Raw genomic sequence first — 23,918 nt, 5'->3', positions numbered from 1 at the left:
AACAAAATGCTGTATTGATTTCCCTGTCTGCACAGTGGCTGGCTTTTTAAGACTTGCACATGTCCACGTCTGAATCTTGACCACAGTGACAGCTGCCTCTGCACTTCATACCATCCCTGCTGCTTACATTTGCATCATTAGATCAATTTAATTTCACTGATATTCCATGCATGTTCTGCATGAAAATTAAAACGCTTCATTTTCTCGTAAAATATGTTTTCGGAGAACCATTTAGCCGCAGACAGCTGCAGTGTGTTCGATATGTTACAGCGTTTCCAGTCATCAGTGTGTGACATGTGCATCTTGCAGTGTTTTTGGCTGATCGTCTCTGTGCATGCTATTCACGCTCGGAGAGGTAGCTACTCCATAAATTCTGTTATGAATCTGTGGCATTCGTTCACACATGGGGCTGGAGAGGAGGCATATTTCAAATATGAAGAAGATTGAGAATATTCTCAAAATGGGTGATTTGTTTTAGTAAAGTTAAACTAGGACTTAGAAGGGTTATTAATTAATACACTTTAGTTGATGCAGTGCTGCTGTGTGTCATCTGCAGACCCTCGAGTGGCCCTGATGGCAGGAAAAGCAACAAAGAGTCAGGTGCCTTCACTGTTTTTCTTGCTAAAATCAAGACGAAGCCACACACACTACAGTACGCCTTGCAACGTGTGACTTGTCAACCAGTGCCTTAACATGTATTTGACAACTTTGACACTTTAGATGTCACTATTCTCTTAATTAGTCCCTAAATAAAATAAAATGAAATAAATACTGATGCGTGATTGCTGAATGCTTACATTAGTAACAGTAGGTTCAGGTTAGGATATCAACATGGTGCTTTGCTATTGGGCTGATTTATGTTAGAATATTTTTCAGTTACTTAGATCTCATATGAGGGAAAACAGTTCTACATCGTGGTGTTTGTTTAACTGATGACACAAAGGTAATGCTCAAGATTACAGCCAACAATTTACCGTCTAGTTACCTGAACACAAAGACCGTTAGGAAAAAAGGGAACAACTTTGTGTTTTAGAGATACTAAAAATAAACTGCAGTGGAAGTATTTTACAATGGAACAATTCAATGAATAGGAGTTGTCTATAAGTCTATAAAACTGAACTGCATTCTCAGCTGCATGTTGAAAGAAATGTATTTTTTCCCTGAAGAATAAGCATACAGCTTTGGAAATCATTATTACACCACCTGCTATTTTATTTCCAAAGTCTAGACAACAGGCTAGGTAATTACAGCATCTACTGAAAGATTTCTAAATAAGTCCTATAATATTTCAAGTTCTGCTTATAAATATGATGTACTGAAACTGCAAAAGTTTCTAAATTTACACAAGATGGCCGAAAACAACAAGAAAGCCATTGCTAACTGGGTTGGAATCAACAACAGCGTCCATTAGAACATTAAGAAGGAAACACAGCATGACTCCACCATAAACAGGCTGAACAGATGTTTTCAAATTTGTCAAAAGGAGGGCTTTTACCATAATACAAAATGCAGTTTAGCTGTAAGGGAACATAATGTTTAGTAGACAAAGATGAATAATATTTCAACAGGATAACAGGGCATCTATTTATATCAACATTATGGGCTAAATATGTGACACAAACACAAACTTGCACTACAATTCAGTAGCAACATAAAGTGCAACTGTATACGCATGAGGGGAGTTTCTGGTTGTTGTTTGTTTACAAGAAAACTTCACAGCGCACCTTTAATTTCATGCTCATTATATCCAACAGTTAAGCAAATTTTCAAGTATTGTCAAATTCATGTTTTAATTTATTTTTATTTTGAGCTGTGTTATCCAGAATGTTTGTTAAAAATAAATTATTAACTAACTGCAATACCACCACTCCATAATGTCAATTTTTTAAAGTTTTTATCTGTAATTTTTTTGAACAATTTATCATTTACAGATTTCCCCAATTTTCTTAAATTACAGATAGTAACTTGTACTGTAACAGAACAGCAATAATTTACAGGTTAACCCTACAACATTTGACCATAAAGTTACACCTTCTTTTTAAAAAAACTGTAAATATTAAATATATATTATTGTAATAATGTTTTTTTAATTGTACCCCAGCTAGCACACAATTGACACAATTATTTTAGACATATTAGTCATTATTTGAAAGAAACTAAAATCAATGGTAAATCATTTATTTTACTGATTTTACCTGTTTTTTAAAATGACAAATAATATCTGACACAATCACCAAAAAAGGTAATGATTTACACATTTACTGTAAAAAAACAAAGAAACAAAAACAGACAAGAACTGTAAATGTTGTCCACATAAAAAAATCTGTATTTTTATAAATTTTAGTTTGACCTTTTATAATCTGTGACCATGAAGTTACACTTTTTTTTTTACTGTATTTAAATTTAAAAATTTTTTTTTACACTTTTTGAATGTTATGGTATTGCACTATTTTTGCCGCTTTGCAGCAGATCTTGTCAGCTGCGTATATCACTATTATGACATTAACATTATTTGTCCAGAAGCAGTTTACAATTATCAGTGGTCCTACACAGGCCTAGTGTATGGATATATGTCCAAAATGAGGACAGTATGTACTGTAAAAAAAGTGAAAATCTGGCAGCAAGGCACACAGAAACAGTTAAAAAAAAACAAACCACTGGTCCATAGATTTGCAAGCTAAGAGCCTAGTTTCCTATTTCAAATTGTCATGAGTGAATAGACTGAAGAATAAGGAATAGTGTCTCAAAATGCATCACAATAATGCAACACGCAACATAATGTGTGTAGTAGTCACTGCCTATAGTCTGTGGGCTGGTATTGACTGCAAGATTTGCACTTCTTCCATGGCTAATGTTAATTTCATCATGATCCTTCCTCCCTGAAGCCAAGCAGCAGAACTTAAATGACGATACTGGCCCATTTTTGGCTGAACTAAATATGCAAGAATAGTCTTAGATGTCACTGTCATAAATGACAAGTACATCCACTTCTCCACTACACCACTGAAAGCCACTGATCAGAGCACCGCAGGTTCTTATCTGACTGTATTATTTTAAAAGAAACTCAGAAAACAATCATTTTGGAACCTCATGTTAAATCTACCTTATATAATAAAAAAAAAACCCTCCATGTTAGTATATAGACTCACTGATGGAACCCTGTGTTTTCTCTGTCTGAAACTGCGCCCTTATCTCAGGCTGCAAAAGTGAGTTGCAGCAGCATGTCATGTCACATTAACACAACCTGATTGTCATTCCACATTTAATTGGAGTCATAAAAACATGTCTAACCGTATTCTTATGTATGCTCTCGTGTGCTCTTTTGGGTCATTAGACAACATTCAGTAGTCTTCGGATAGGTGGTGAGGGGTGTTTTTTCCCTTTTTTTCAAAACTTTGCTTGAGGCCCGTGGACCCAGGCTCTGTTTACAGACTGAGAGAAATAGCTTAAATCTGCTGGCGTCAATGCTGATTCATGTCAAATTGAGTGGCAGGTGACCCGAGAGCCGGCAGCCAGACAGTGAGACGGATTACAAGTGAGCAAAACGCCAACAACCTCTGGCCTGCTGTGGGGCAACAGATGACAGCAGAGGAGGGCAAGAGGTGGAGATCTCTGTATGCAACCCCCCACAACCCCACCATCCGTCCATCCATCCATCACCCCATCCCCCACACGGCCACCACCCGTTCAAGCTGACTGATAGACAAGGGAAAATGAGAGCACTCACTTGGTAAAATAGTGCAGCTCTGTCAGGTATTCTGATCGCTTCTCGCAGATTCAGTGTTTAAAGCAGCGTAACTATGTCGATCCACATCAGGTCACAAAGCAGCAGATTTTAAAGCTGTCAATCAAAAAGGTCATTGTTTTTCATATCGGTAGTAACAGCGGTAATTACGTTATTGCCCAACACCAGTAAGTGTCTCTGGCTTCAGGCTGCGAGTCAGGAAGTGATCTAATAATAGGAAGGTGTGAACGCTATATGCTCCGTGTGAAAAAAGTGGACAAGGGAAGGAAAATGCTTGAGCTAGCCTACAAATTTATAGTGGCAAAAAAAAGAAAGCATCCATGTGCCCTTGTTGACTGCCGGCTGCAACAGAGCCAACAAGCCCCGAATTCTCCTGACAGTGTGTGAAGGGTCCAAATCCAATCCCATCCAATTCCGGTTGTTAGTTTACAGCGAGGACGACCTTGCTCGGTGCTGACAGTCAAATTCTTTCCAGGCTCTTTCCTTGGATTTTAGAAATGTTATACGGCACCTCACTGTACTGTCGTGTTGTAAAACTGTATTAAAACGTGAAGAGCTGAATGACCATGAAATGAAACGATGAAAAACCTCCTTATTCGTTAATGTGTGTGAAAAGTCTGCCCTCTAAAATATTATATTAGTAAAATAAAGTAATACTAATGTTGTACCCAAAATGTCCCCATCTGGGCCGATCAGTAACAAATGTGTCACTTTGTTTTGAAATGTAATTTCCCCTTGGACCAATCAGTGTAATTTGGATTGCCAGAAAGCTTTGGTGAGATGCTTCATTTTCCAAGTTTTTGTGGAAGTGAGATCAGTCATGTCTGATGTTTTGTGTTTGACACATAAATGAGGAAACAGATGTTGTATTGCTCCTATCGGGCTCATATATGTGATTCAGAAAATCAGAAAACACAGCTGCGAGTTTCATCATTTTCAAGTTTTTAGCATAAAAACTCTTCTGCAGTTTTGTGGCACCACGCTGGCGTTCAGGAGGAAGAGCATCACCCAGCCTCAGCTTCGCTCCTCATCCTGTGTTGCATTAATGACAAGCATCACAAATAGAAACGTAAACTAAATGTTGACTCAAGTTAACCGCGAAGCTAGATGCTCACAAAATAGTAGTACATACACTAGCGATACATTTTAGCTGTACAATTTTTTCATTGTCCTGCGGTGCTCTATAATACAGCAGGAAACACAAACCTAATAAAGCCTGTATTTGCTCCATAGGCCTAATATGGAAAAATGGCACAATCTGGTAGAAAACAGTAAAAATGACCTACCAATGACATACCTTTGCCAAATTTTATGCCAAATACATTAACACAGTAAAAATGATCTAAAAATCCAAAATGAAAAGATGAAAAAATATCCTCATGGGACCATGAATGTTAAATAAATCTCATGGATAAAACTAGTTTGGAGCATTCACTGCTTGTTTAAGATCCTTCTAATTCTACTCCGATAGGGTTCAGTTGTTCTGTCACTTTGTACTGTCGGCCTGTTTCCGTTGTCTTATAAACAACAGTGTACATGTGTAATCTTTTGTGTGGGGCAGTAAAATGATGATGGATTGAATTCCTTGAGTGAATACAAACAGTTTTCTTACATATTTTGACACAGAAGGAATCACGGCTAGAAGATCAGCCTGGCATCAGAATGTAGGTCAAGACCTTCATGCATATGAACCTTGAGTTAACTCAAAATGTACTTTTTTCAGTTTTCTCTGGTGAATCTGAGAAAACACCACCAGGGTACTGATGCTTGTTTCTATGACAATAAACTGGTGCAGTTTTGCTATTAAAACTATGACGTATTCCATAATACTGACGTTGAAAGTTGGTTAAAGAAAAATTGCGTGAGAAAACAAGATTTTAACTTTAGATTGTGGCATTTGGAGTGGATGTAAAATTTATTTTGTTGCTCCGATGTGTTTTTCATCCATGTGGTTAACACATGTATGAATGAGGTTTTAAGAGCTCAAACATGCTGGAAAATTAGTGCAAATTAAAAAGCGTGACATTTCAACTTGCCCCCATGTCTTTCAAGGGCCTCTAACTCAGATAATGTTTCTACTGTGAAGTAAAATTTTGCACGACTTCAGCACAATAAAGTCATTGTGTGTAAAAAATCAGCTGATTCTGTGCGCATCAGGGGGAAGACACTGATTGATTTTTCATGTAATGACTCCACAGTGATCAGACAGATGATCACCCAACGCTGGAGTTCCTTTCAAAGCTTCTCAGCTCTTGAAGCTCAGTGTTTTGGTTTCATTGGTTTCATTCAGTTTTTCTGTTTTGCTTCATTCAAATTCTCACAGTAGTGTACTGTTTCTTCCAAAATACATTTAAAAAAAAACAAAAAAAACAAAAACAGATGTTTTTTTTTTGGAATCCAAAACAAGAATGACTGTTAACAGCAGGCTACTGTAAAAATTAGAAACGTTTGTGCAACAGTTAACAAAACAGCGTCGAGTAGTAAGAATATTATTGCTAATTTTACACTGGATAGCTAGCAGACTTTTTTTCTTTTCTTTTACATTTTAACATTTTTCTCTTTAAACATTAAGCTGAATTATTATTGATAGAATATACTTATCAATCTCCCATACTTATCCCTTTTTTCCTGTTGGTACAGGTGTTTTCAGGAAGTTAAACTGTTGGCAAATCTAAATTCTGGATCATAAATTTAAAAAAAACATTGTTATTTCTATTTATGCAATCTAAGGTGTTGTTTATACATTTTAAGACCAAAATGTTCTGTTTTACAGGCAACTACAGTTACAGTTGATGAAAATGACATTATTATTATTATTATTATTAGATAGTCTACTTAGATTATTACGGTAATTAACTGTTTAAAACATTACAATGATAACACCACAAACCTAAAATGTAAACGTTGCACTCTGTAGTAGAACGCAGTGATACATTTTACATTAATTAACTGTTTAATGAAATTACAACAGTAACACTGTAATAATATAAGTATATACAAGTATTTTTCAGCGTCTTGAGCTCCACCCCCCAACAACTGCCTGCATTTCAAGCCAACTAATAGTTTAGCCAACATTATATTTTAAGAAAAACTCCCATTTGCTACTTTTAGTGCTGCAGGGAAGCGAAAGTTAGAGAAAATGTCTAATTATGCCCTGCTTACTGCAGTCAGCAGCATCTGGGTTGAACCTCTCCTGTTCCTGGTGTTAGCAGTCACACAAGGTGAATTTTCACTCATCATACTGGAAACAACTCCAACAACACACGGACTGGTCCTACAGGAAGCTGTAGTCAGTTATCTTGTTCCTTCTGGCACTGGATGTTTAGTTCAGTTTATCTTTGAAGAACATTTAAAGCCCCCTTGTCACACACACTGGCACTCTCTGGTATCAGAGCCTCACAAAAAATGGGTTTCTGTTGGCTAGAATCTGACATAAAGTGACTGGGTTTCTGCTTGCTCCCAGCAGCAAGTCTTTATGGGCCCCGCTGAAGCACAGTCTCTGTTTTACAGATTAAAACTCAGGATGGAGCTGGGAAGCTCACTTGCACACTTCTGCACCATCTAACTGTTTATCTTCATTGATTTGTAGGTTCTTGCCTCATTTATGCGACACTTTAAGCTGTGATCTGATTAATCTGCACACACTGCACTCATGCAACATTTCCAGCCTCGTGGTGGACAGTTTGTAAAAACAAGGATCAAAACTGAGGCAGCCTGATCTGAGATACTCTCTGTTTTGTTCACTGATTTTTCTTCTTTGTCAAAACCTGGAATATACATTGCCCACAATGCAATTCAACTGTTAACAACATTGTAAAAAAAAAAAAAAAAAAAAAATTTCTTTTTTTGTTTAACAATTTACTGTTATCTTACTTTCCCTGTTAAATTACTGACAACTAATTTATATGTTAATTGCAATGAAACAAGCCAAAACTGTGACGAAACTATAATGGCTAAATTACATTTTTTAAAAAAAGTATTATTATTTTTTTTTCAACCAATTATGATTCCTTCTTAACTGTTTGATCAAAAACTATTTTTAAAATTATTTTTTTTTTACGGTATATAAACCAAAGTGCAATTGATTCATTTAAATATTCTTCAATTTGTGCTCTTAGTATCCTTGAGTTCTTCTGTTTTTCTTATTTATATTGTGTATATATAGTGTGTATATTTCATCTCTTTAATTTATAGTTGTGCATTCTTGCCTTTCTTACTGTCACTTTGCTGCTGCGATATTGCAAATTTCCCTGTAACTAATAGAGTATTCTATTCTATTCTATTCTATTCTATTCTATTCTATTCTATTCTATTCTATTTAAATCAGCAAAAAACATATTTTACATGAATCTCAGTTATTTTAAAGATGAATTATATGTATTATTTAATGAAAAAAATATTTTTAAAATGTTATTTTACAAATTTCACCTGTACTGTTAAACTACAGACAATATTTAGTAAAATCACAAAAAATGAGTTTGTACATTAACTGCAAAAAACAAAAAACAAACCAAAACCAAAAATAATGTCCACATCAAAAATCTATGTTTTTATAAATAATAATCATTAGATTTCAACTTATTTTCACTGTTGAGATTTTTTTTTTTTTTTTTTTGGTTTTGTTTTGTTTTTTAACATGTTTTTGAATGTTACAGTGTTCCAGCATCTTTACCTTATCTGCCTGGTACCCTTGCTCCTAGATTTTAATTTTTATTTTCCCCCCACTGGATTTATTTTACAGTGTAGCTTCAAACAGAAATGAGGTTTGGCTGCAAAGGTGGCGTATTTACAAGTTTTTGTTCTTACAATAAAAATCATGAATCATCTGCTTATGCTGGTGTAACCAGACCCTTTTGCCAAATATGTCAACGGATATATTCAGTTTTAGTCCTTGGAAATCTAACCTATATTTGATACTACTTTTGAGTGGGCTTTATTGTGCAGATTTTCACATTTCGAACCTTCTCTCATGGCCCTGTATTGCACTTATGACTGACATCACATATAAACATAAAAATTTACCAAAACTAGAAAAGCACTCAGAGAGCACAGTACTCTGCCAAAGCTGCTCAGTCGTTGTATCATTTGCCTGCTGTGCCTCCTTGGCAGAGTAATCGTTAGTTAAGGCTGAGCTAACCAATACATTTATGGCTGAAAAGTTACCAGAAGTTCTCAAAGTGTGAAATAGTCTTTTTAAATGTAAAAAAAAAAAAAAGAAAAAAACAACTAAGTTCACCAGACACGACCCTGAAGAACATTTTTGGAACATTTCTGAGCAGTCTACCATCCAGCAGGCCAAAGGGATTTTATGTGACCTTTCCCACGGGTTGAACTCTGAGTATGTGCTAATGAACTCAGGCCCCCTCTCAGTAGGAACGACTTATGACTCATTTGTTTGGTTGGTTTATCTCACACTAATGTTTGCAAATGTGTCTAATTTTTTCCTTTTCTCGTTTTGTATTGTCTGGTAATGTCAGGTTTTATGCAGCAGTTCCCCTAATCCAAGACAATTTTCTTAAATGAGAGACAATAAAGTAATGTTGATCTTAATGTGAAAAGTACTGGACATAAGTATTTTCCCTGAAAATTTTGATTCTATTAGTTATCGTGGGTATATGTGGGCTTACTTTAAATGTTTCTACACGGGAAAAAAAAATGTAGATTAAAAATGTTGCAATACTGTGACATTCAAAAATTGTATAAAAAAAAAAAGAAAGAAAGAAAAAAGGTGAAAATAATAGCAAATATCTGTAAAATATTAATATTAAGTAAGACTTTAAGGTCAAACTTTGTTGGAAAAATACTGGTTTTGGATGTGGACATTATGTAGAGTTTTGGCCTTTTTAAACTTTTTTTTACTGTCAACAAGTAAATTTATGTTTTTTGTTTGGAATTTTACAAGATATTGTCTGTAATTAAACACAACAAGGAAAATCTGTAAAATAACAGCAAAAAATTATCATGTGAAGTTCTTAATATTTTCTTTTCTCTTGGATAATGGAAAATCTCTGCAAAACAATGAATAAATTTGCTGTTTTACTGTTTAAATTTATAGTCAAACACTGTAAAATGACAAATTACCATTCATTAAAATTCAGATTTTCATGTGGACATTATTTAGCGTTGATCATTTGTAAAAGTTTTTACTTATTTAATTTTTATTTATTTATTTATTTTTTATTTACAGTTTTTACTTTCTGCTTTTTCTTCCATACTTATTATCTATAATTTAACATAACAGGGAAAATCTGTAAAATAACAGCAAATTGTTCAAAAACTACAGTTCAAAGCTGTTAAATGCAACGTTTACTTTTTCCAAACAGCTTCCTGCTTGGAGTTCAAACAGCACAATAATCCCCTGAGTCACATTTGGACATCCCCTTTTCTTCTGTCACAAGATCCAATATGATCAAACACGTCTCCAGATGAAATATTTATTTACAGCTCATCCATGGATTACTCAGAGCACGGCCCTGTTAGATGACTTGCACATGATGTTAGGACCATATTAAAACCTCCTAATGAGCGTAGGTGTCACCCTTGTCTCTGGTGTCTGGCCATTTCGCGTTTTCTCTGTGAGTCCAGAGATGCTTGGGAGGCACAAGCAGCCAGTCGGCAAGAATTAGAGCAGCGCCCATGATTGTGCTGACGTCTGCAAGGGGCTGGGCTGGAGATTAAGCCCAATAAAAATGTGTGATTTGTTGCTTTCATATTTGGAAGATGTCAGCTTCAATTTGAGCTAGCACGCTGCCTTGAGGCAGGCTGGGTGACAAATATGAAGGATGCTCTGATGAACTGCTGGCAATCAAGTGTTAGTTCTCTCATCCACTATATGATGGCAATGAAAACCTCCACATATTGTTACACAGAGGTTTGGCAAAAGCTAATGGCATCAATTCTGTTTAATATAATATCATATATCAGTTAAAAAGGAAGGAATCTGATTTACTTAGGCATCTTTTATTCACTTGTGTTGTTATGAATCAATTATTCATTTATGTTTTTGCTAAAGGCTTTTCCTACTGAAAAAATATGAGGCTTCACTCTGACATTACCAACTATCTCAATTTGGAAGCAGTTTACTTTAAGTTCTGCTGTTTACTATTTATAAGCAAATATCTGATAAACTGATTAAAGCACATGATAATTTAGCTGTAAACAGATATTTGGGAATTCGTTTTTTTTTTTGTTGTTGTTAGCCTTAATATTACTGTAACTGCTTTTCTGCATTGTCACTCATTTTATGAATGTCAGCAGGCAGTGACATAGTAAATAATCACTTATTTCTGCTTAAAACTACATCATACTGTAATTATAAATGGATGCTCCTTATAAATGCTTATTAAGGGGATTTTAATTAAAGTGCTGCTTGGATTTTAAATTGACATTTTAATTAAAGATAAATAATAGTAAAATTATTTACATGTTGAAGTAATTCTCATTGATTGAGCCCATCTCTATGTACCAAAGTAACATATTTAGATGGTGTTTTTGTTTAAAATGGTTTAGTTGTAACTCTGTCTTTAAAATCTGAGGATCTCTGCCTCTCTGTCCAGCTGCTCACTGCAGCTCCAGCACACCAGCTCACCTATGACTCTGCTTAAACACTGTACAACTACTTTACAGTCAATCATGTCTCACAAAATTACAACTAAACCACATTCTCAATTTTGATTTACTGGAAATGGTACTTGGTTTTGAGATAAATGTAATCATGACCTGTGACATGGTTGAAGAGGTGGTTTATTTGAAAGGGTGACAAAATCCATGTGAGGGGATTTGAGGGGAGGATGGAGGCACAAACCACAGACCTACGTTTAGGAAAATATCACTTTTTATTAGACGCTCTTAAAGATTAGAAGCTTGGTTAAGTTGAGGAACCAGAATTCCTTGGTTAGGGTGAAGAAGAATGCCATGCTTTGGGTTAAAATAGGACCCTTTCACTACATATTTGAAAAATCTCCTCCATTTCTTGGTTTACTAGCCCCGCCCCATTAAAACATTTGATTGGTTGGCTGAAAAGGAGCGACATTGAAGCAGTAAAATAAATTGCAAAAATAGAGTATATTGATTAAAATTCTATTTGTGACACAAAACAATGTGTTCTGACAGAAAATACCCTCAAAATGTAATTGAGAATATAATTTATTTGAATAGGAACATATCTTTATATAATTTTCCATAGACTATCTCGCTACACTACACAATGGCAAGTTGTAATATTGTAGCAACTGAAGGCTATTCTAAAGAATAATGACACCGAAAGCCAAATGCTGCTAGCTGACAGCTTTGGTTGCTTATATCTGTTACGTATGAAACCCAGAAGTCTGAATCTGTGTGTTTTTGACATTAGTACACCGCAGCTTCAAGACAGAAATGTTCAGCTATTTTGTTGACTGCTTTTTCGTCTCATGATGTGTCTTCTAGCATACAAAAAGCACCACATGAACATGTTAACAAGATTAAAAAAAAAAGGATGTTCATCTCAAGGAGTCTTTAAAATACAGCCCTTAAAATCCCAAATAACAGTTACAGCTCGGCTCACTGGTAACACCTCAGAAGTTATAAAATTAATCAATAACCCCTTTAAAAGCGTGGTAATTACTAAGCAATCATTACAAGTGAATACCCAAAAGCCAGGGCAAAAAAAAGGGGGGGAGGGTAGAAATAATTAAAAGGCTAAAAATGTGCAAAGGCTCGGGATGATCAGGAGTGAGGATCGACTGACTGTTTAAGATTCTGGAAGTTTCAAAATATCTCATGCATTATAAGTGAAGCACCACCCCGAGTTCCCTGAGTTTAATCCTTTTTGCAAGTGCTTCATCAACCTTCAGCTTTTTTGACAAGACAGAAGTTTCAGCATGTATGATTAATAAGATACAAATGTGCAACTGATATTTGATAAATGACTTTGGTTTCATATTCATGATGTACAATGAATGTGCAGCACCAGGGGCTTAGGCCTACTTGATTGATCAAATGTATTCCATTCATCACTTATTTTTGCTTAATTAGCATATTTGAAGCAACACCATTAACAGTGGAGGACTATGGGCTATTTGGAAGATATGATGTATGTAGGAGAGCAGACATACATGCATAACTCTTTGTCTTGTACTGCTCATATTCTCAGGAGGTAGAATTCATTATGAAGCTTAAAAAAGAGGGAGAGAAAAAAATAAGAAAAGCAGATTTATATAACATTTAGGTGCGTTATTTTTCACTACTTTCCCATTCCAAGTATTTGCTCCCTCTGCATTTAAATATAACATCGTGGCATTTTATCTTCAGCTGCACAATGTAGGCAAAAGGACAATAAAATGTTCCGATATGTAATATGTGAAAAGGAACAGAGAGTTGTAATGCTTTTTCTGGGATATTTCTCAGAGGGACGTAATAACCTGAAGACTTTGGGGAGAATAAATGGGAGAAAAGGGAGTTAGGATGTGGGTCATTATAGCTATAAGTTCTAAAGCCCTTCATTAAACACATGAGCTAGTCATTACCCTGCTGCTGTGTGATGAACATTTTGAACCCTCCCCTCACCCCCCTCCCTCCCTCCCTCCTCCAACCTCCCGTTTACAGGCCAGATGATGCAGTGAATCCACGCTTGTCTGGCACAGGGGCAAAGCAAAGTCAGGCACAGTGTAAATGTTTTGTGTGTATCCGAGCAGGCAAAATTCCTGCTGCACATTTGCCCTATTACAGCACATCAGCATCAGCGAGACGCACGCCACTGCAAGCAAGGAAGCAAGCAAGCGGTGTGCACTTATCATTATTTGATAGCATGTTTAATGACAGATTGACAAAGGGTTTGCAAATGCGAGCGGGCGTCGTTTTTTTTTGCTAAGGTTGGGTTTCACTGCGTCTGCAATGCAACTTATGTGCATAATTTGATTTTTTTTTCAGCCCCAGCTATTAGAGGCGCTTTAGGAAAGTAACTTCTAGCTGGGAATAATGTGAGCACTTGTGATGTTTTCGAGTCAGACGGTGAGACGTTTGTGTCACAGCCAGACTGTAAAACCTAACAGTGAAAAGACTCATTTAGCCCTACATGCTGGATGTGTTATCCATTCACTGCGTTTCCTCTTTTATTTCTTAAGGTCAACCAGGGATGGAGTCAAGCTTTATCAGTGTCATTAGTGTAAAAAAAGGAAAAAATATGTTTACTCCCTTCATATAAACTGTGTTTGTCCATGTATGAGAATATGAGAATGCTGCTGTGATTAATATGTATGGGATTCAGTTCAAGATTGTGCATATGTGTGTGTATGTGTGTGTAAAGAAAGCTGTGTTCTGTAATTAGCCGTGACATGTTATATATACGGTGTGATTACGAGTGTTAATATGCAAACATCCAAAATCAATTAATATAAAGCATCCGAAGAATTATGGGTTTATTTCACTCAATTACCTGAGGTGTGTTATCTGAGGTAAATCAGTATTTAATAAATCTTGTATTCATATTAGAGAGAATGAAAAACAGGAGCAGCTGACACATATTCTGATTTCCACCCACCACATTTTATGCACCTTTAAATGATGGGTGATAAGAATCATATTAACCTCAGAAAGTTTGCACAGGCACACAGCAATTTTTTGTGTACTAACAATAAATCCTACATCGACTTTGACTTATTAGAGCAAATTATGGTCAGGGACAACTAATTTCCTTCTGTGACTACACTGATGATAGCATTTTTCTTTAGTTAGCCTTGGGTGAATCTCGACTGGGTTGTGCTGATTCCTCAAAATGCACTTGTAGCCTAAATCTGCTCTGAATAATGATTTGTACCTACATATGGGGAATTGCTGTGGATGACATTAAGCCAAAACAACATGCATTTCCAATAAAACATGCTGCAATATGTCCCCTTTAGTTAGTAAAATGCAGAGCCACCGCTTTAAATTTCAATTAATAGACACAAACAACCAATGGTGCCCTCATCTTTGTGTCTGTGCGGCGCTCTGCTGCAGCTTAAGAACAATGCTTGCTTCAATTTAAAATAAGTTGCTCCTCTAAAACATAATGGCCCTGCAGACAAATCAGAGATCCATCGGCGAAGAAAGGCACTAAATAATTTATAGCTTTAATCTGCTCACTGAGGTGTGTGGTCTTTGACAGTAATTATAAATGCAGGGAGAAATTATAGCTGAATACTTTAACTGCATTAGGAGTCATCTGATGAACAACGTGATTGCCTGCTCATTTCCAACAATAGGGGGCAAGTTGGTGTCACAGCATTCAAATCACCACAGTGCCCATGTGCTTTTCCCCATTTACCATCAAATGTCAGTTGCCTGTTATAAAATAGAGATTTGATGGGTGGAGTTAATTGAGGACTTGATTGCTTGAAAAGAGATGAATTGCATAAAATGTTTATGAATTTAGAAGGCAATTATTTTTAATAGCCTTGAAATAATAGAGCTGGAGGAAATATGTTTAATTGTTATGATACCATCTTGCAGCAACAGCAGCGGCGTTCACAGGAAAGCAATAAAGTCTGACAAGAAGATATATCTTTGAAGTGTATCTAAAAGTCATAAGGTAAAAATAGAATGTGGTGTGCTGTACAGTAGGAGCATGCTGTCCTTTGTCTCATATAGATTCTCCACAAATTAACAAAAACTGCTGCAGATAATAGATACTGTGAATTTTAATTTAAGCTACTTGCTTAATACATTCAGCATCCTTATAAACATATACTGGGAAACTGAATTTATTTATCTTGAAATAAATACATGATTTAATCCCAAGTAAATATTCAGTCATTCATTTATTATTGTGCATTGTCCAAATAAGCTGAATCTGTGTTTGATTGTGTACAAATTTCACATTTCTGCATGGTCAGTTGACAAAAAGACCCTTATTATAATATTTCTAATTAAAACTGTACCGTTTGAATCATTGCGTCATCTGGACAGTGTGCACAACACTGAACCTAGTCCAGGAAACACAAAATCAAAAAACACAAAAAAATACAAGCCATTATCAAATGTTAACTCTTTATTCGAATAAGTAAAAAAAGGTGCAGGTATCACAGGTATCATCTGTCTTGTTGTTATCCTTGTTGCATGAAACGCACTGTTTTTTTTTTCTTCTAAAATATATTTACAAGTGATTCCAAACTGTCTAATTATTTTTTGAGTCATGTACAGAATCCAAGTCTAAACTGGTGATTAAACATTTATTAAAGTGCTTTTTTTCCTCTTCTATCATTGCAACACAAAACATCTTTACATAGCAATACACTGTACAGGTCTCCATGTGTGTTCTCATGTTTCAGGCTGCCTGTTTAACCAGCTGCACGTCTGTGCAGGTGAACTGTATCACACAGGTTGTAAAGTACAATTAGTTCATTATTTTGTCTTTGAAATACAATTGAAACTTGACATATCATACAAATAAATAGTAGTCATAGCCAGGGCTATTGCATGCAAACATCTGCAATTATGTTTCTTCAAGCAGTAATACATTTCATTACTGGTGATGCATTTGAGCAGGGTGCAAAAGTATCTCTTAGTGTTTCCTTACACAATCTCTAACCAGTGTGTCTTTGCTGTACTCCATGAAATTTTTTAAACGTCATAATGATGCACACTACACAATGCTAATTGAAAAATGGTTGAAATATCTGACCCGTGTATTAAAATAAAAAAGAACGAAGAAAAGGAAAAAAGTGACAACAATATGAAAAACTACTCCTTGTCCATTTCCACATATTGTGAATGGTTGTCGGGGGATTTGCTGTGAGTTTTACTCAAATGGAGTTTGACTGCATGATTACTTGCAAATGTCCGACAGCAGAGCTTACATTTGAACTTCGAGTCAATGTCCTCCTCCGTGACCAGAGCCTCTGTGGCTCTGACGCTGAGGGCCTTGGACAGTTCTGGCTCCTCCACCTTTGTCTGATGCTCTACCGGCATTTTGCACATGTCTTTGATTTGGAACCCGAGATGGGATTCCAGATGGGAAATGAATGCGGTCGGTGACCTAAACTGGGAAGCACAGTCATTGCAGTAGAACACCGGGTGGCCCGTGTCCATGTTCTTCAGAAATTTGGTCCCTCCTGTTTTCCGCAGTTGGTATTTTACATTTGCTAACCAATGGCTTATGGTGGTCATCGACAATCCGGTGAACTTGGAGATGTGCATCCGTTCCTGAGGGCCAAGATCTGAGAGCAAATACTTTCCCTCAGAGGTCTGGAAGAGGCTGGAGGCAAACTGAGCTTGCAGGATGAGAAGATGGCGAGGATTCCAGTTTGACTGTCTACCTTTACGCTTGTGGACGGAGTACACCTCGGCAGACACATCCTCGAAGCGTCTAACATCCGATTCCAGTTTCATAGTCGGAATCCTTGATGGTAAGGAGGGTTTTGGTGTGGTGGCTTTAGGAAGAACTTTAACCATGTCAGCTATGTCAGAAAGAGCATATTTCTGTGGCATTGGGGTGGAGGGCTGCAGTAACAAGGAACTGGCCTTGCTGTGTTTAGATTTTGTCAGGTCTATTGGCTGGTCATTGCTAACAAAGAGAAAGCTGTTATCAGGCCTATTTCTTACAGGTTTTCCCAGCATTAAAGCTGGTTTCTCGCTGCTACGGTTAATGTCAGCAAAAATAGACTGTGTGTGAGCAGATAGTTTATCTACTCTTGAGTTATTGGGCTTATTTGCTTTGCCCAGATGATTGTTCAGAACTGACTGCAGTGCACTAAGAGGGTTTATGCCAAGTATATCCGGAGTGTCACTGAGAGGCTCTGAAGTAGTGCTGCGTCCATTGCTGGCAGTGGGACTCGGTGTCTTGCCTCTGTCAGAGAAATCTGGGCTCAACTTCTCTTTGATCGTTTCGCTCCCTTCATTCACACAGTCTGCATCAAGCTTTGAAGAGGAAGAGGAATCATCCTGACAATCGCTGTCATCATTCTCCACCAGATCAAACTTAATATTCTGACTTTCTTTACCATCGCTAATGCCAACCTTTTCTTTTTTGATGTCCATGTTTTGATGCTGTCCCTGGGGAGCCTCAACTCCCACAGCACTGTGGTATAACTTTCCCTTTGGGGCAATCGGTCTCAGCTTGTGGTTAAATGTCTGCTTTAGCTGAGTAGGGGGAGATGCGGAGAGAGGGGTGCTTTTGATGATGCCAGAGAGCTGATAGGCAGCGTGAATGCTCGGGTAGGCGCTCCAGCTTGGTGTCCCCGTTTGAGCTTTATTGATGGCAGAGGCCACTGTGTTGGCTAAAGATTTAAGAATGTCCCCTCCTCCACCTGAGTCCTGTTCAAGATCCTCCTCACGGAGATAAGGGTACTTAAATGCCCCATTGCCTGCCTTTTGATCTTCACTCTCTTGCTTGTCATCTTTAGTTTCAGTTTCTTCCATTTTGTCTGATGGGCCTTCCCCCTGGCTATCCTTCTCACTGCTCCCAGGGGAAGGGTTTTTTGGAGACACTTTTTCTCCCTCAGTGTCACTGGCAGCAGACTCAGCTAAACCCTGGATCTTCTCTACAGCCAGGGGGTCAAGCGCTAACTGTTTACCCTTTTTAGAGGCTGAGTTTGTAACTTTGATGAAGTGTCCAGTGACCATCATATGCGTGGTGAGTTGCTGAAGGGTGTCATGGGAGCTTCCGCACTCCATGCATTTGAGAATCTGAGACTTGCATGTCTCAAACTGCCAGGTGTAGCTCGCTCCGTTCTGATAGCCATAGCGGCTATTGTTGGCATTTGAAATGGTGGCGGCCCGTTGTGCCTCAGTGTAGCCGGCTACACCAGTCGTGGAGTCCGGGGAGCAGGGTCTTGTCGTTTCGAAGGCTCGTTTCTTTGCTGGTGGCAATAATTTGGGCGTGATTACTGGGATTGGCTCTTTTAAAGGCACTTTTTGGTAATGCTTAGTTTTAATCATATGGACGCTCAGATCCTGGAGTGAGTCAAAAGAATGGCCACAGAACATGCATTTCAAAACTTTCTGTGCATCCTCTTTTCCCTCCATGTCTTGCAAATTTCGCTTCCTAGATTTAGAGGATGAGGCAGAGGAATTACTCTGTTTGTTGTGGTTGTTATCTTGGTAGTGTCCACTCTTGTTCATGTGGACCGTCAGCTCCACAAGAGTGTCATAAGCTGCGCTACAATCTTTACAGCGAAATCGGCTGGCTCCTGTGAAAACTGAGCCACAGGGTTTGGTAGTTTGCCTGTAAAGGTGGACAGAGCTAAAGAGGTTGGGTTTGGATGCAGGCTTTGGGGAGAGGGTTTGCTGCAGGGTCTTAGAGAGTGCATCCTGGTGCCAGTCAAACTCACTCTTGGTGCTTCCATTGGTGCTGTCACAGTTGGCTTTGCTGGTGTTTTTGCCTATTTTCAAGTCCATCCCAATCCCCGTCCAGTAGGAATCTGAGAGAAAGTTTGCATAGGCTGCCCTCATTTTCTCCAAGCTGCTGCCCATTTCCTCTTTATGTTTGGAGCCGCGACTCTCTTCATCCCTCTGGCTCTCAGGTGGCGATGAGGTTTTGAAGTCTGAGAGTCTGTCGCTGCTGTCGCTAAGGCGGGATTCCAACTCTGCCTCTTGATTGGAAAAGACACTAATGGGAGAGTTCTGGTTGCTATACGTGTTAGTGCTCTTATTGTCTAGCTCTCTGTCCTCAGACACTTTGGGGCTGGCCTTCTCGGAGCATTCCTCTTCAGTCTGAGCATTGTTCTCTCCGTCTTCTTCAGGGACGGAGTCCTGAAGAGCCGGGTCTTCATCAGGCATGTACACTGGAAAAGATAGAGACACGGAAAATACCATTATAATACAACATCTGACATCTGTTTAATGCATTTATTATGTCAGTTGCATTTTACAATATTTACACAATCTATACGGCACCAGATATAAGACATTTAACGAAGCTAATGGCTGCTGCTTTGTGCATTGGGAGGTTATTGCAGGTGGACATAATGTTTCTCCAAACAGACTGCTGCTGGTGTAACAGCACCATTTGATTCACGACAGACCATTGACTTAGTGCTGCGTCCAAGGTTTTCCTGGCCTCAAGTTGAGATGTTTACACCAATCACTGGCTACTGAGTGACAAAAGGAAATTGATTCTTCTGGGGTCTGTAAAGTGTTATTGCAAATGACCTATTCCATAGTGATTATGGATGCCTCAAAATTGCAATGAGAATGTAAGCCTTCTGTTCTGGATAACATCTCGGCTCCCTGAAGCTACACGTGAGGAATGGCTTCACATAAACTCAGATATTCTAATGTCCCACATTGATCTAGAAATAAATTAAAAGGCCTGACTGAAAAAGATGAGAAAACATTACTTCTCAAGACAATTTAGCCACCATTAGAAAGTTTCAGCGTTCTGCAGCTCAACATCAGGGAGCTGATTTTGTTGACAGCAAAGATAAAAAATATGTTGTAAATGTGAATGCTGGTCCTGATGTAGATGCTGATCGTGCTAGTGGAAAAACCAATTCAATTATCAGTGTTAAAACTAGACAATTATACAAAATTTCAGAAGATTACTGGCAATCTGTCACGTCATTATATTTTCCCTGACAGTCTCATAAACAGCAATTACTTCTTTCATTATTCACCTGTTCATTCTCTCAACTCATAGAGCACAAACATTATTGCTTCAATTAACAGATAATTAAACAACAGTATTTCTAATTGACACATTTCCCATCATCCAATTAGTGGAAACTCTGACTCAGCATAGAGGGTATTTCATGTGGCTGCAGGGTCTGCTTGGCATAATATGAAACGCAGCTAGAGAAGATTAAAACAACCTTTCTGACAATAACTGTTGGAGATGATTATAAATCTAACCACCCAGCAAGCCATTTCAACCATATCACAACCAGTGTTTGCATATCTTTTGAAGACATCCTGCAGAAATGCAGTTTGTCAGAGTTGTCACATATCTGAGATATTTTCCGCCTCATAGTCATGCTGGAAAATGTGCATTTTGGGAGAGACGTGGCAGATGTACTCTGAGTTAAATATGAATAGGACATAACAGCCCTGTCCAGGCACTTATGCATTTCATGTGGTTAATATTTCTCTTCTGAATAGAGGGCACTCCATGAGGGGATGGCTGAAGCTGAGCACTCAGGAGTCCCACACTGGGCAGCCCATAGAATGTCTTCATCTTCTTTGCCTTCTGAAAATAAGACTCTTTTTTTTTTTATTATCAATATTTCACAAGTGCCTCAAGAGAAACCCTGGAGATGAGCTGCTTGCCAGCTAATGGATGGAGATGGAGATGGGATTCGGACTTTCAAAACAAACACGGAGAATGGGGCCTGCCGAACAAGAGCCTGCACACACTCACACACCCAGGAGCCCCAATGTGCTGTGACCTTGATCCACCGCAAGAGAGATGTTTTGATTGGCCAGCCAAGATCAGTGATGGCCTCCAAAACACCCTTGATGCTAAGGGAGAGAGTTGTCAAGAGCACAGAGGTATGTTTTATTTATCGTCTTATATATAGTATTCACAGTGAAGGAGAACACCAATGGCTATGACAAGCTCCCACTTGACGTCCTCTCCCTTCAAAGTCGTCACTTAGACTGAAAGACGGGTAAAAAATGTGCGCCAAAGTGGGGAGATGAGCGTTTTTCCAGTCCAGTGGTGGTTAAGTAGAAGCTGCTCATTCCTAGGACACACCATAGCTTAAAGTAAAGGCTATTTCCTGCATATTTTATCTACTTTAAAATTCACAGATAGCCTAAATGACATTCACTTTCACCTACATTGTAAAGAACAAAGCTTCCTTAAAATAACAGCGAAAATCCAACAGCAAGAGTGCCAAAAAATACAATAAAAAAAATCTGTTATGGTGGAATATTGTAAAACCTATAAACAGTAAAAATAATTACATAAAATGTTCAAAAATTGCAAAAAATAATAGCAAATATCTGTAAAATAAACTGTCATTTTATGGTTACACATTGTAAAAAAAAAAAATAATAATTACAATCTGTAAAAATACAGATTTTGATATAGACGTGTGCACTTTTGGCCCGTTTGCTTATATTTTTTTTCACACTTGACATGTAAAGTATGACTTCTTTTCTTTGATTTTATTAGATATATGTAATTTACCAAAAGAGAGAAACCATAAAACCATAAAAAATGATTTACCAATTTTCAAGCCTTTCCAAAAATGACAAAAATCTGCAAAATAATGACACATTCTGCTGATTTAAATACAATAAAAACTGATCAATTTTACAGTCAAATGTTGTAAAAGAACAAATTACCATTTGTAAAAACCTAAATTTTTGATGTGGACATTATGTAACATTTCAATTTATACTTTTTTTCTTTAGTTGTTATGTAACATTCAACAACACAGGGAAAATTTGTAAAATATCCGTAAAATGTGTAATTTTTTTGAATATATATATATTTTTTTCTAACTGTGTACCCTATTAGTAGAATACGTAAATGTGCAGTTTACAGAGGCGGGATAAGAACCGTCTTCCTGGAAAGAACTACTCACTTGTATCAGTTTTAATGTGAATGTTTGTACTTATCTTGGTATTTGAGGATGGAACTGACAGAGATTAACAGCTGCCCTTCCTGCTGTTCTATGCCTTTCTATCAGATGCCCTAAGTAGCAGACATCCAGAGGCACCAATTAACCTTCTAGAAGGGATCACTCCAAGATACCCGCATGTCTAACTCTGCTTCTCACACCATTTGTAACTAGGCTTTGCCAGCTCTTGATCCACCACAGCACCGCTGCCATGCCAAGCTGCATTACTCTTTAATACTAGATCCGATTCAAGGGCAAAGGCAAAGCAACAGAGCACCTACTCAGGATTATTACATTACGACAAACAACTTTGTCAAGAACACAGAATAAACAACAGATGTGCACCATAAAAGTAGAACTTGTGCATCCTCTTGTAAAACAAAAGTCACCAGCTTTTGCTCTTTTTAGGGCATGTTTTCGTATGTTACGAAGAGGAAAGTGTCTGCTTTGAAAATGTTGTCTCTGAGTCCAACAAGGCAACTCCCAGTCTAACTAGCCTTACGAAACAAGAGGCTGGCATGCCATGCCTGAGATTTAGCATGTCATAAACTGCTGTAAAGCCTCCAATCTGTGTCACTACAAATTTATATCTTCAGACAGAGATATGCAAAGGTCAAAAAACCTGAGGTGTCCATCATAAATCAGGTGGTTGAAGTGTTTATAACCTTTATCCGTTAGAACAGACTCTTGGCATAGCAAGGCCTGGATTTACAGAAGCAGCAGCCTGTTTCTGAGCCAAAAGGCTTTTTCCCCGACATCTCGAGAAACCAGCTAACTGCATAGAAAACAGTAGATTATATTTACTGCTACACTCATGGCAGCATGCTGTCTAAATGGATTGGTGCTAAAAGCCTAGATGACAATATATTTACAACTCAACTTTAAGCAGTAGTATCATCATGGAGCTCGATCCTCCTCTGCTTTGTGTAAGTGAGTATTCAAAATGTGTCAATCATTGTAGAAATGTATGTGACAGCTGTAAAAGGGCATTCTGTTTCCTATATTAACATGCCAGTAGAAACTTTTGTAATGGTGAGAACATCAACATTTATCCCTCGGAAGGTCAACATTTCCTTCATTAATCTGACAAGCCACAGAGAGTTAGCAGCCTGAGGAGCTTAGCTAATGGACAGCTGCAATACCCATCACAGGACTTTGAGAGTATCCGAGGTAACACTATCTTCAGAGAAGATTGGGTAATTCATAGGTGCCAGTGACAGGTCTGAACGTCTGTGCCACTTTCCCCAGTGCTCTCTAGTTGTCTCAAGCTACAGTTTTTGCTGCTCGCAAATCAATATCTCTTTTTACTTCTCATTGATTGCCTAGCGGTGGGACCAACCTAAGCAGGACTGTTATGACATTTCTAGATTTCCCCCTGTCCTTGGAACAATCAATTACACGCACATGGCAATCAAAACCTCTTTGCAAAATGAACCTGCTCCATGACATTTTCATCTCCCGGATTTATGCCATGTGAAGAAAAAGAGAGAGAGAGAGAGAGAGAGAGAGAGAGGAAAAAAGGGAGGCCTGCTGGATAGGCAGAGCACACACTAACAACGCAGGTCAGATCACTGAACAATCTCTGGGCTGTCTCAGTAAATGTAGTGCTGCGTGTCTGTTTCTCTTTTCTGCTTTCACTCACATATAAGCAA

At 37.8% G+C, this 23,918-nt stretch overlaps 1 protein-coding gene and 1 long non-coding RNA gene across 2 annotated transcripts in view; both read right to left on the bottom strand.

Moving 5' to 3' along the window:
• The window catches only part of LOC111566234 (uncharacterized), a 143,272-nt gene that overhangs the window by 16,317 nt on the left and 103,037 nt on the right, over positions 1–23,918 (bottom strand). The gene's annotated exons all lie outside the window — the stretch shown is intronic.
• LOC111566230 (teashirt homolog 2) overlaps positions 15,733–23,918 on the bottom strand; it is a 40,242-nt gene continuing 32,056 nt past the window's right edge. The window contains exon 2 of the mRNA XM_023266723.3: positions 15,733–19,485. Within this exon, the coding sequence (XP_023122491.1) occupies positions 16,445–19,485 (3,041 nt within the window). The 3' untranslated portion in view covers positions 15,733–16,444. The remainder of the gene's footprint in view (positions 19,486–23,918) is intronic.

The sequence above is a fragment of the Amphiprion ocellaris genome, chromosome 8 (genome assembly GCF_022539595.1).
Source record: "Amphiprion ocellaris isolate individual 3 ecotype Okinawa chromosome 8, ASM2253959v1, whole genome shotgun sequence".
Lineage (NCBI taxonomy): Eukaryota > Metazoa > Chordata > Actinopteri > Pomacentridae > Amphiprion > Amphiprion ocellaris.
This window is presented reverse-complemented; position numbering and strand designations above follow the sequence as displayed.